Genomic DNA, 14310 nt, shown 5'->3' with positions numbered 1-14310 from the left:
AATAGGAAGACTGTTCCATAACTGTGGGGCTCTATAAGAGAAAGCTCTTCCCCCTGCTGTAGCCTTCACTATTCGAGGTACCGTCAAATAGCCTGCATCTTTTGATCTAAGTAGGCGTGGCGGATTATATAAAACCAAAAGGTCGCTTAGATATTGTGGCGCGAGACCATTTAGTGCTTTATAGGTTAATAAAAGTATTTTATAGTTAATGCGAGATTTTACTGGGAGCCAATGCAGTATTGATAATATCGGTGTGATATGGTCGTACCTTCTAGTTCTAGTTAGGACTCTAGCAGCTGCATTCTGGACTAACTGGAGCTTATTTATATTCCTACTGGAACATCCAGACAGTAAGGCATTACAGTAATCTAATCTAGAGGTGACGAATGCATGAACTAGTATTTCCGCATCATGTAGTGACAATATGTTTCTTATTTTAGAAATATTTCTGAGATGAAAGAAGGCTATCCTAGTAATATTATCTACATGAGCATCAAATGATAGGCTGGAGTCAATAATCACTCCAAGGTCTTTAACTGCTGCACATGATGAAACAGAAAGACCATCCAGAGTAACCATGTGATCAGAAAGATTACTTCTAGCTACACGTGGGCCTAATAAAAGTATTTCTGTTTTATCAGAATTAAGTAGAAGGAAGTTAGTTAACATCCAATGTCTAATGTCCTTTACACAATCCTCAGCTTTACTAAGCTTCTGTCTGTCCTCTGGCTTCGCTGAAACATACAACTGTGTATCATCAGCATAACAGTGGAAGCTAATTCCATGTTTACGAATAATTTGACCTAGGGGTAGCATATATAAAGTAAAGAGCAGTGGGCCTAAAACAGAACCCTGTGGAACTTCAAAAGTAACCTCAGTACGCATGGAGAATTCACCATTTACATCTACGAACTGATAACGATCGGTCAGATAAGACCTGAGCCAGGAGAGGACTGTTCCCTTAATACCAACAACATTTTCTAATCTATCAAGGAGAATAGTGTGATCTATAGTATCAAAAGCTGCACTCATCCCCAGGGCTCCAACCTGAGACGCACAAGGTGGTCTCACCCACAGAGTTCCTGCCAGAGGTCAACGAGGTGGTCTCACCTGCCAAGCTCCAGCCGGAGGTCAACGTGGAGACCTCACCTCAAGGGCTCCAACCTGAGACCCACGAGGTGGTCTCACCTGTAGATCTCCAGCATGAGACGCACGAGGCGGTCTCATCCTCAGAGCTCCAGCATGAGACGCACGAGGCGGTCTCATCCCCAGGGCTCCAACCTGAGACGCACAAGGTGGTCTCACCCACAGAGTTCCTGCCAGAGGTCAACGTGGCAACCTCATCTCCAGACCTACAGCATGAGATCCATGAAGTGGTCTAAGATACAGAGCTCCAGCCAGAGGTCAACAATGCGACCTCACCTCAAGGGCTCCAACCTGAGACCCACGAGGTGGTCTCATCTCCAGAGCTCCAGCATAAGGTCAAGTTTCTGCTAGAGGTTAACGAGGTGACCTCCCAAGCCAAGCTCCTGTCAGAGGTCAAAGAGACGACCTTTCAAGCCAAGTTCCTGTCAGAGGTCGAAGAGACAACCTTTCAAGCCAAGTTCCTAGCTGAGGTCAAAGAGACAACCTCTCAAGCCAAATTCATGTCAGAGGTCGAAGAGGCGATCTCTCAAGCCAAGTTCCTGTCAGAGGTCAAAGAGATGACCATTCAAGCCAAGTTCCTGTCAGAGGTCGAAGAGGTGACCTTTCAAGTGAAGTTCCTATCCGAGGTCAAAGAGACAAGAGACAACCTCTCAAGCCAAGTTCATGTCAGAGGTCAAAGAGGCGACCTCTCAAGCCAAGTTCCTGTCAGAGGTCGAAGAGATAACCTTTCAAGCCAAGTTCATGTCCGAGGTCGAAGAGGCGACCTTTCAAGCCCAGTTCCTGTCCAAGGTTGAAGAGACAGCCTCCCAAGACACGTTCCTGTCTGAGGTCTAAGAGATGGTCTCCCAAGCCAAGTTTCTGTCAGAGGTTGATGAAGCGCCCTCCCACGCCAAGTTCCAGTCTGACAAGGCTGTAGACATGACCAACCAAATTCTCCTCATGCTTGAAACCGATATCACGACCAACCAAGAGTTGTGCACGCCTGAAGCTGATGTCACGACCAACCAAGTTATGCTCACACCAGAGTCTGTTGACACGACCAACCAAGTTCTCATCATGCCAGAAAACTACGTCACGACCAACCAGGTTCTGCTCATCCCTGAAACCAATGTCACGACCAACCAAGAGTTGTGCACGCCTGAAGCCGATGTCACAACCAACCAAGTTATGCTCACACCAGAGTCTGTTGACACGACCAACTAAGTTCTCCCCATGCCTGAAACCAACGTCACGACTAACCATGTTCTGCTCACGCCTGAAGCCGACGTCATTATGCTCTCGCCAGAGTCGGTCGTCATGACCAACCAAGATCTGATCATGCCCGAGTCTGCTGACACAGACAACCAAGTTCTGCTCACACACGAGTCTGCTGACACGGACAAGCAAGCTCTGCTCACACACGAGTCTGTTGACACGGACAACTAAGCTCCGCTCACGGGCGTGTCTGCTGACACAAATAACCAAACTCTGCTCAGGCCCGAGTCTTCTGACACAACCAACCAAGTTCTACTCATGCCTGAGTCTGTTGACACTGCCAACCAAGTACAGCCTGCAGAGTCGATGGAGGATGACGCTCCGCCCTCCTACGCTACTGGGGACGTCACTCTGCCTTCCTGCTCCATTGAGAATGTTGCTTCACACTCAAGAGATACTGACGAGATGGCCCACCAAGTCAAGCAGCTGTCTAAAGCTGACGACACAACTTCCCAAGCCTGGGTCTTGCCTAAGGACCCCAGCGAACCAGCTCCAGCCTCATGTCTGCTCCTCAGTTCCTCGAGGAACCTGCTACTTGTCGGATAATGCCTGCATTTTAACCTGAGGGGCTGTGAAGACATTTTGCCCAGAGGATCGGGACTGCCAGGGGAAGGAGTGTATTTTGGCGCTTCGGGAGGAGCGCCCTTGAGGGCGGGTTCTGTCATGTCACAGCAAACCAGTGACTACCTTTCCCATCCTGCACTGCGGCCTACAAACATGGACGCCATGGACTGCAATTCCCAGAACACTCACATTCATGCTAATCACGCACACCTGCATCAAATTCACAGCACTCACAACAACAATATAAAAAGACTGTTTGAACAGAATGACTTCGCGTAGCATTCAATGTCCTCACCTTACCAAGTGATTGTTTCCATAATTCTCGTTCTTGATTCCTGGTTATTGACTTTGTTTCTTGTTTCTCGTTTTGTGTTTTGCCTCGCCCTGTTTATGCCCATTTGCTGATCAGCTGACCTTTTGCATATTTTTGGACCACACTTTGGATTACCGATTTGGAATTGTCTGCCCATATCTCCTTTAATACGACCCTTATCTGCATTTGCATCCATCCTCAACTCCATAACGTGACAATAAACAAACAGATTCTCATCCACACACCCACATTGCAAAGTCTGTCTGTAACTGTAATTAGTTATACTATTACAACATAAGAAATGTAGTGATTTGATATGTTTTCAAATTATACTTGTAAGTTGTTTCTTGATACGCATTGAAATCATTCATGTATAATAACTTTTATACATCAATGATTTTTTTAGTTGTCATGGTAACGACACTATACTATCTTCAATATACACTCAAACAAATTATGCTATTATGCCAATATTCCACTACTTAAATGTGCAGAGTCAGAGTACTGCAGGGATGACATATTTTTGTAGGCCAATCTGGAAGTTAGCATCACTGTGGTTCCCTTGAAAAAATCCAATACCATTGGCTTTAGATTATTGCAGAAAATAAGCTCTGTGACCAAAAAACATTTATGATTATTACACGTTTTGGTCATCAAGATAATCTTCACAAATAAACTACAAAATGGTCACATGACTTCAACATCACCACCATTACGCTTCTGACAACTCTTTCAATCTTTATTTAAAAAACACTACAATTGGAAAATACTATAAACTGATAAATCTACAAGTTGGAAAGTTTGAGTTGGAATAGTTTGCAACAGCACAAGTATAAAAGCTTAAGTTAATTTTTTTTTTCTGTTGTCGAAGATGTTTAATGTCCCTGACTACCACTGTAGTCACATTTAGCCACTTGTTAGCAACCACCTTTTTCAAGACAGGTAAAAGCTTTAAAAAAAACTCATGAGTGGGGTATTACTGATATATTTTATGTCGTAGAATAAAAACGTGAAAATATATTGAGCTTCTGTTAACCACAGACCTTATTTCAGGCGTTTCACAAAAAGCCCATTCAAAACGACCATTGACTTTGGAACGATGGAACCGGAAATATATCATTTCCCAGTTTACAGCACTCTATTATGTGAATGTGTTGTGCATGTGATGATGGAGTGCTATCAGCTGGCAAAACAGGTCCATTAATTAGACTTCTAGTTGCACGGCTAAATATTTTTCTTTCTTTTTCTCAACCTGTTTTTTCTTTTTATGATACTGAGCTCCTGATGACTTTGACCTTTTCATGATTAAACACTCAAGCCAGGCAAACACTGACGTTCCAGGCCCTCAACATCTCTATCTCTTCGTAACAGCGCCAACTATCACCAGGAATACCAGATAATGGTATTCAATCATAAAACGTTACCTGATTGAAGATTGAAAAGAAAAGTAAATAACTGGCTAATTAACAACAACAATAATACTAATCAAAGATGTTGCAATCTCTTTCTTGTTTGTGGGTGAGTCGGGTGTGACCGCCTATTTTGCCTATGCATTGAAACGGCCCTGGGTGTGGATATACCATAAACCCTGGTAATGCTGTCAATGTGTAGGTAGTGACACATTAATTTATGGCTACGAATAGAAACTGGGTGGGAACAAGAAAGAATTTTGGCATAACGCCAATCATAATGTTCTGTGTTAGAAAAACAGAGCCTGGTATGTTATGAAAAAGAATGTTTATCTTAAAAAAAAAAAAAGCAGCCACCTGACTTAAGTTAAATTAACTCCACCCCTACTCACTTCATATTAGAATTGTTCAGAATGACTTCAGTTCAGTATTGTTCATAATGCTCACACTCTCTCACCTACCGGACTAAATGGGCAAGTTTAAGTATACTTGCTATTTACTTTTAACCCTGAGCTTCATTTCAGTTCTGTTTTATATAAACAGACAAGCAGAGGATGGACATGAAAGATATATCTATGCCAAGCCTCAAGATTCTTCTAAGCCGGAAATGAAATCACAGCTGGACACTGAAGAAAACGGGAGATGTGAGGGGAAGATTCACACAAACCCGATGCCACCGAAGCTGACGCTCAGACAGTATGCCAGAAAGAAGCTTGTTTATGACCTGTGCAGCACAAAAACCATATTGGACACCAGAAGCAAATGGCAGACATTTGACCAAATTCCCAAGTGGGAGTTGTACAATTTGCTTGTAGACGATCGGCATGGAATAATCTACTGCTATGTTCCAAAAGTTGCCTGCACTGCATGGAAACGGATCATGATTGTTCTGAGTGAGGGCCTGAAGGTGCATGGTGTACCTTACAGGGACCCTGCAGACGTCCCCATCGAAGATGTTCATGGATCCTCTCTACAGCACCTTAACCAATACCCGAAGGTAGTGATAAAACAAAAACTTCAGACATACAAAAAGTTCATATTTGTCAGAGATCCATTTGTTAGACTGATTTCAGCCTACAGAGATAAGTTACAAAGCCCAAATCAGATATATTATGAAACAATAGGGATGGACATATTACGCACATTTGGAAATGTCTCTAATCCGCCAGCATCAGTAGAGAAAGCCCATGCTGATGGCATTGTTCCTTCTTTCTACAACTTTATCCAATATATACTGAGCCTCCCAGCAGGCAACGACACAGCATTTGATGAACATTGGCGACAAACAATTAACTTGTGCCATCCCTGCCTGATTAATTATGACTTTATCGGGAAGATGGAAACCATCGAGGAAGATGCTGCTCAACTACTACGAATTCTCCATGTTGATAACATTGTCGACTTTAAACCATGGATCAAAAATAAAACAGAGCCAAGTGAGATAATGACCTGGTTTGCCAACATCCCCTTGGAGTGGAGGAGGAAACTCTACAAAGTTTATGAGGAAGACTTCAGACTGTTTGGATATGAAAATCATGAACACCTAGACGATCTCCATCTTGAAAACATCACCTGAATTGTTTGTTGTGTTCTGTAGTGTGATCGTTGTCTTTGTTCATTTGTAGGGGAATCTTGTGCTAGGACTTTATGTTGGTAACTTAGTCCCCTTTACTGATTTGAATGGCATTGGTGTTATGGTGATGGAAAATATTATTCCTTGTTTTCACATTACAGTTGATCTGTTTAAGTTGCAGGACTAATCTAAGCTTCAGCTTAATATGCCAACAGTCCTCATAGAAAATTGTTTTTGTTGGATCAGGTTAAATTTTACCTGATGTTTTTTTGTCATGTATGTTTGATTGCTTTCTGTGGATTTATGCACTACCAGAATTTTCATTAGTAGAACAAGCTCAATATTCACTCACCCCGTTCTTTCCCAGATTCCTATTCCAGGATATTGCCATTTGCAGAGGTGCTTTTGTTCCAAACTTATAAAATGTATCACTTGTCTATCCTTTAATGGTGTTGCCAGTAGCTCATGGCAAAATACTTAGTAACTACTTATTATTATCTGGTATTACATATTACTGAATAGTTAATACAAATTCATAATATACAAATAAAACACTAATGGGTAAATATTAAGTCCCTGTGTATGAGCTGTAACTATAGTGTCATGATCTCGCCAGCAGAGGGTGCTGCGGCGTTGACGTGCACGAGCGGCTGGAGAGTGCATGCACATGCTTGAAGTGCGCATGGACAAGAAGACTGTTTTTACAGTGGACATGTGCACTTGTTTTGGTTCCTATTCTGTCCCTGCCCGGTTCAGTTATTGGCGGAGGTGCGAGGGTGTGTTTTGAAGTGTTTCCAGCTGTCAGCCATTAAGGTAATTGTTTCCACGCACGTCGGGCGGTATTAGAGAATAATAGCGTAGAGTAATGACGGATTAAAGGAAAGACGGAATGTATACATGGTGCCATGCTCTGTCTAGTTTCCTGTTCCTAGTTTCATGCTCTAGTTAAAAGAGAGTCCATGCCATAGATAGAAGAGTGTCCATGCCATAGTTAGAAGAGTGTCCATGCCTTAGCTAAACGAGTGTTCATGTCTTAGCTAAACGAGTGTTCATGTCTTAGTTAAACGAGTATTTATGCCTTAGTTCAACGAGTGTTTCCTGCCTTAAGTGTAAATAAAGACTTTACTCCTGTGCTTACTTCCTGTTGAGTCCTGTTTCATAACATATAGGAAGGATTACATTTTAGAATGGGTGCATTAATAAAAACCTATCATATATGTTACATCCAGAAGTACTGTCAGAGCAATGCTGATTTAAAAAATGAATCAATTCAGTTTTATTTGTAAAGCGGTTTTAACAATGGACATTGTCTCAAAGCAGCTTTACAGAAACATACAAACACAGGATACAGATTTTAAGTGTGTGGATTTATCCCTATTGAGCGAGCCAGTGGCGATGGTGGCTAGGGAAAAACTCCCTAAGATGATATGAGGAAGAAACCTTGAGAGGAAACAGACTCAGAAGGGAACCCATACTCATCTGGGTAACAAGGGATACTGTGAAAGTCAAGGGAAGTTCATTATGTTCATTAAGTCTGTTTGTTAAACTAGTCCACTGTTCACTAAAGGAGACTTGAGTGCAAAATTGTATGTGGTAATTTCAGTCCCAAGGCCATCGCAGCAACCGTAGTCCTAGCAACCACAGCGAGAATGTCCATGTGGAATTGAGGTCCAAAACCATTTCCATGGTACTTCAAGCGGTACCATCCTCAGCAATCTCCAGACTGCACTGCTTGGGGTCATCCTCAGTGGCAGAATGTAGCCTCCAGTTGAAGAGAGCTCCAGCCAGAGGTAGGGCATCAGGATGGATCAGGCAGTTCCAGAGAGCAGAAAGGGTCAGGATCACTGGCATCTCCATAATATCATGTGTGGTTCGACAGAATGAGAGAGGGAGAGATTATTAGGTATGCTTACTATCCTGTAATGGATAATACTGTGTACTTTGCATAAAAGAAAGTCTATTCATGGTAATCTTGAGTAATGTTTTATGTATTGAATATGTTTTCAGACTAGACTTAAACACTGAGTTGGAACACTAATTGGAAGGCTGTTCCATAACTGTGGGGCTTTGTAAGAGAAAGCTCTTCCCCTGAACACCATCTTATTAGAGAATTTAATCTTGCTTATGAACCTGCGGGTTCAAAATATGTCCTTGTGAGAAATAAGAGATGGAGTATGGTACATCTAATCAGTAAAGGTACATGTTCATCTGTTTTTCACACATTTTGTTTCTGTATTCATTAATCACCATGCTGAATTCACTGGTTATTATTATTATTATTATTATTATTATTATTATCATTATTATTATTATTATTACTATTATTATCTTTTTATTTCCCTTAAATCTCTTATGAACATGTTATAATAATATTTACTTTATTTTAATCCTAGGCTTTCTTTCTAATCAGATACAATTTCTAGACACACTGTAACTCTGTTATGTAATGTTGGCAGAGGAGGTATATATTAATTATGACGATAATAATGATATATGATAATTATGACAATTTGCACGGTGTAAGCAATTATTAATCACAAAGATAGGAGTGTCTTCCCAATTTACACGATTGTCAAACACACACACACACACACACACACAAATCTATGCATACTAGTCTGAGGTTCTTACAAACTGTTTGTTTTATCGTTTATTACAAGTGCTTGATCTCATGTCCATAACATTTTACTGTATATTACTGTACCGGTAACATGAATCTGACACACCCTTTTAACATTCATAGAAAAGAAGAACAAGGATATATAATGGAATATAGTGAAAGCTTAACTAGCATGTCCATTTGGATGGGTTATATATTACCTGGTGTTATTTGTTTCAGCCAATTTATAGAAGGTTAAATACTGTGTATTCTTTCCAGCTGTATGCACATATAGTCCATAAAAATTACTGACATAAGGGATTTGGAAGGAACTAATATGCCAGAGATACTCCTGTAATAATAGAGTTTTTGAGTTCTAGGTATGCCTTGGACTCTATTGATGGGAATGCTGACATGCTATATACACAAACTGCTGAAAAAGTTAATACTGGTTATGAAAGAAAGGTGTCAGAACACACAGTGCATTGCAGCTTGCTGCAAATGGGGCTGCGTAGCTGCAGACCAGTCAGAGTGCCCATGCTGACCCCTGTCCACCACCCAAAGCTCCTACAATGGGAATGTGAGCATTAGAACTGGACCATGGAGCAATGAAAGAAGGTGGCCTGGTGTGATGAATCACAATTGCTTTTACATCATGTGGACAGATGGGTGCGTGTGAGTCACTTACCTGGGGAAGAGGTGGTACCAGGATGCACCATGGGAAGAAGCCAAGCTGGTGGAGGCAGTGCTCTGGGCAATGTTCTGCTGGGAAACCTTGGGTTCTGGAATTCATGTGGATGTTACTTTGACACGTACCACCTACCTAAACACTGTTGCTGACCTTCTGGTGGCCTTCTGTGGCATGGGAGTGGCCTCTTTCAGAAGGATAATGAACCTGCCACAGTGCAAGAATTGTTCAGGAATGGTTTGAGGAACATGACTAAGAGTTCAAGGTGTTGGCTCGGCCTCTAAATTCCCCAGATCTTAATCTGATCTAGCATCTGTGGGATGTGCTGGACAAACAAGTCCGATCCATGGAGGCCACAACTCGCAATTTACAGGACATGAAGTATCTGCTGCTAACGTCTTGGTGCCAGATACCACAGCACACCTTCAGAGGTCTTGTGGAATCCATGCCTCAGTGGGTCAGAGCTGTTTGGGCAGCACAGCTGGAACCTGTACAATATAAGGCAGGTGGTTTTAATGTTATGGCTGATCAGCGTATCTGGCCAAAAAACCAAAACAAAACTTGACAGCGATTTTTAAATATAAAAAAAAGGTATATATGTAAAAAAAAAAAAAAAAGAAAGAAAGAAAGAAAAAAGCATGAGTCACTGAATATATAAGACACATAATTACAATCCATATATTTTCTGTACCACTTAACTAACATAGGGTCACCTGGAGCCTGACTCGGACCACAGGGCGGGGGACACCCTGGATGGGGTGTCAATCCATTGCAAAGTACAATCACACACACACACACACACACACACACACACACTAGACATTTTAGAGACACCAATCAACCTACAACATATGTACCCAGAGGAACCCCCTAAAGAGCAGGGAGAACACGCAAACACTGCACACACAGGGTGGAGGCGGAAATCAAACCTCCACTCCTGCAGGTGCTAATCAAACGAGCTTACCACTAAGCCACCGTGCTCCCTTATTACAATACATGAAAGAAGCAAACGGGTGAGATCAGTGAAATTAGTTGGCATCATAACAATAAGTTATATTTGAACTTCACAACATAAATCTCACCAGACAAGATGAACCGATTTGGGGACTTTTCCAACCTGCTCCCTATGTGGTTCATTATTATTCACACCACTCTTCAGCCTTTTTTTTATGTTCCTGATAAAATGTTGAGGTTAAATTTATCTGATGTTTTATATAAACTCTTAAAATAGTGTTTCCAAAAACCTGACCAATTCAGTGGGTTTTCCACACATTTTTTTTTCACCCTTTACAGTTAGTTGTAGTGCTGGATGTTACGCTCTCTTTTAACATCACCAGTAAAGTAAATGGTAAGTAGGGTAAATATCAACAGTAAAGTCATTTGTGACTCTAATCTCTTCCAAATTCTCTTATTTTTTTCTTTTGAACCTCCAACTTCTCATAGTTACCAGATGCTATAAACTTTATAAAAGAAACCATTCTTATCCTTCTTACCAGACAATAAGCCATTTATGAGTTCAGATGAACACATTGGTATTCAGACCTCAGGCATAGCTACATACTTGCACACTACTCCGATAATTACATAGATGACGTGCATACGGGGTGTGTCTCTGCTATGTACAAGTTTAAATCTGAACAAGTTTTCCTGGGTAATATCGGCTTCAGGGTGGAGCAGTATATTATTATATTAGCAGTAATATTATTATATTAGTATTATATCCAGTGCAAGTGTCAGTGTCAGTTCACCGTAACCACAGTATTTCAGTCTTTTGGACAAAATTGTAGAGTGGCATTAGAAGGCAAATGTACTGTATATCTATTTACTTTTGCCTTCAAATTCCATTCCACAATTTTGAGTCTATATACATTGTTCAAAAGATTAAAATATTTTGAACAGGAAATGGCCTATTACTGTATATGGTAAGAGGCATAAGTAATGGTCACTTGAACATGTTCATAGCATCTGGTAACTAGTCTGAAGTTCATAAGAAGGCTAAAAAAAAGAATTTGGAAAGGAGATTAAAGTCACAAATTACTTTACTGGTAACATTTAACATACTTACAATTTACTTGACTATTGATGTTAAAATAAAGCGTAACATCCAGCACTACAACGTACAAACTGTAAAAGGTGAAAAGAGCACTTTACAAAGTGAAGTGTGGAAAACCTACTGAAATGGCAAGGTTTTTTAAATGCTCAAACCAACCCATCTGGTTCCAACATCCAACTTTTCCGCATTCTGATATTCAATGTGAACATTAACTGAAGTTCTTGACCTATAGCTATATGCTTTTTTTTGCATTGTGCTGCTGCCACATGAATGAATGATTAGATTACTGCATGAACGTGCAGGTGTAAAGGGGTTCCTAATAAAGTGGATGGTGAGAATAGATATCTATGTAGATATAAAGATTATTTGGTGTGCATGACAGAGATTGATGGTGATGGCATCTTATTCCGAGACAATATTATATCGAGGCCAAAATTTTATATAGCACGTTGATTCTTACAGTGAAATTCGGAACACCACATACACATGCTTTCATTAGAGAAGACTGCAAATTAAACAAAACATGGGTATGATGTATTCATTTTAAACCCTAAATACCATAAAGAAAACATGTACACCGTGTAAACATTTGAATGATGTTACGAGCTCAGAAAGGGTGAGGATTTTTTAGCCGTATCAGTATATGTTCCTAAATCTTAACCGCTAAAGTCATTATCTATTTGGCAAACAAAACTTTGTGAATTTGTTTATAAGCTTGGCAACTGTGTGTGTGCGTGTGTGTGTGTGTGTGTGTGTGTGTGTGTGTGTGTGGGGGGGGGGGGGTGTATGTGAGTGATATGCTTGCAATGTTTCCTGTTAAAGTATTCCCCTGGGCGTTTCCAGCCACTCCTCTATCACTCTCTCCAAATGTGATTCTAATCTCCTTTCCAGATTCTTCTTCTTCTTTTATTTTAGATTTCTTATTATCCCCAGACTTCTCATAGCTGCCCGATGCTACAGTGGGGGAAATAAGTATTGAGCACGTCAACATTTTTTTTTCCAGTAAATATATTTCCAACGAGGCTATTCACATGAAATTTTCACCAGACATCAGTATTAATCAGTATTAAGTTAATACTGATATCTGGTGAAAATTTCATGTTAATAGCCTCATTGGAAATATATTTACTGGAAAAAATGTTGACGCGTTTAATAGTTGTTTCCTCCACTGTATCAACATTGTTAAAGTAACCTTTACCTCTCCTTCTGGATATAATAGGCCTTCAGATAATGAGTTCAGTTGAGCACATTGGTATTCAGACTTCAGATATAACTACATACTTGCGCACAACTGGGGTGTGTCTATTATATACAATACTGAATTTGAATTTAAACAAATATGCCTAATTAACTGACAATGTAAACAGACTCAAAATTGAAAGGTGTCAATCAAGGGCAAAATTAAATACCCACACCCTTACTAGGAACACCTGTATACCTGCACATTCATTTAGTAATGTAATCATTCATGTGTCAGCAGCACAATGCAAAAAAACATGCAGATACAGGTCAAGAACTTGGGGTAATGTTCTGAATTGAGAAGGATTACACCTGATAAAATATAAAGCCTATTATATTATTAGTACTACGTACAATGTTAAGAAATTGGTGGAGGGCTAAAAGTAAAGGCATATCTATTAAATGTTACGGCGTGGTTCTAATAGGATCCAAGGTTCAATTTTGCATCATAATGAAAGGAAACATTTCAGATATTCATGAACTTATAAACGTTTTGTTATAAGTGGCTTATATTCCTCATAAGCATGCATTAAAACCTCTAATTCTGCTTTACTGAAGTATGCAGCTCACCTTTTCTCACCGTGGGTTTCCATGGCGACTCCTGAAGTTGGTGAGCCATTGACAATTTCTTTATGTACACACCATGCACGCGTGTTATCTCTGAGTTATCAATAGGAGGTTGATTGAACTTACTCCTCACAGGTGTTCTGGAACCAGAAAACCCAGAGTAAGCATTGTTTGGGTTATGACCTATGCGGTGTCTGAAGCCACTCACTCGTTCACTCATTCACTATTCCCTATGGCAGAAGTAGCTCAGTGGTTAAGGTGTTGGTCTACTGCTCAGACTGTCATGAGTTCAAACCCCAAACTGCCAAGATGCTACTGCTGGGCCCTTGAGCAAGGCCCTTAACCTGCAACTGCTCAGATTTATAAATGAGATAAAATGTAAGTTGCTCTGGATGAATGTGTCTGCCAAATGCCATCAGTGAAAATTAGAGAGTGAATTCAGATGCTGATAATGTGTCAAAGGGCATTCTGTCACAGACATTATGGATTGTATCGTGAGATAGTAAAGTTCATTTTCTGAAATGCTGTTCATTTTGTCACATTTATTGTATTAATTGATAAAGAAAAGAAAAACAACTGCTTGCCATGTTTATTTACGATTAGGCTTATTTATTCTATTTAAAAATAAAACACAGAATAAAAACACTACTGTCACATTTATTTTAATTGTTTATTTAAAAAAAAAAAGAACTATTTTTGCTGGGTTTCATTTTTTAAGGGGTTTCCTGTCGGTGTCCTCAAGCTGACTCCTGAGGTAAACCATGGCGTAAAATCTACTCCTTCTGAATAGTTTTGGTTCTGGTGAAACTTCTTTTTCCTGAGGAGAAGGAAAAGGCGTATTTCAGAAAGAATAACAACTTTAAGGCGTGCTTTGTTAGCTATTTATTTAACTAAATAATATATAT

The 14310-nt window shown here is 40.2% G+C and overlaps 1 protein-coding gene across 1 annotated transcript; it reads left to right on the top strand.

Annotated features, from left to right (window-relative positions):
- Positions 1-4819: 4819 nt before the first annotated feature.
- On the top strand, positions 4820-7384 carry LOC128617073 (carbohydrate sulfotransferase 12-like). The gene has a single exon (XM_053640061.1). The coding sequence runs from the start codon at positions 5156-5158 to the stop codon at positions 6260-6262; it is 1107 nt and encodes a 368-aa protein (XP_053496036.1). The 5' UTR covers positions 4820-5155; the 3' UTR covers positions 6263-7384.
- Positions 7385-14310: the final 6926 nt, after the last annotated feature.

This window comes from Ictalurus furcatus, chromosome 2, assembly GCF_023375685.1.
Source record: "Ictalurus furcatus strain D&B chromosome 2, Billie_1.0, whole genome shotgun sequence".
Taxonomy (NCBI): domain Eukaryota; kingdom Metazoa; phylum Chordata; class Actinopteri; order Siluriformes; family Ictaluridae; genus Ictalurus; species Ictalurus furcatus.
This window is presented reverse-complemented; position numbering and strand designations above follow the sequence as displayed.

Bases quoted from the DNA above. Each gene is read 5' to 3' on its own strand.
- LOC128617073 (XM_053640061.1), top strand. From the start codon at position 5,156: ATGGGCAAGTTTAAGTATACTTGCTATTTACTTTTAACCCTGAGCTTC.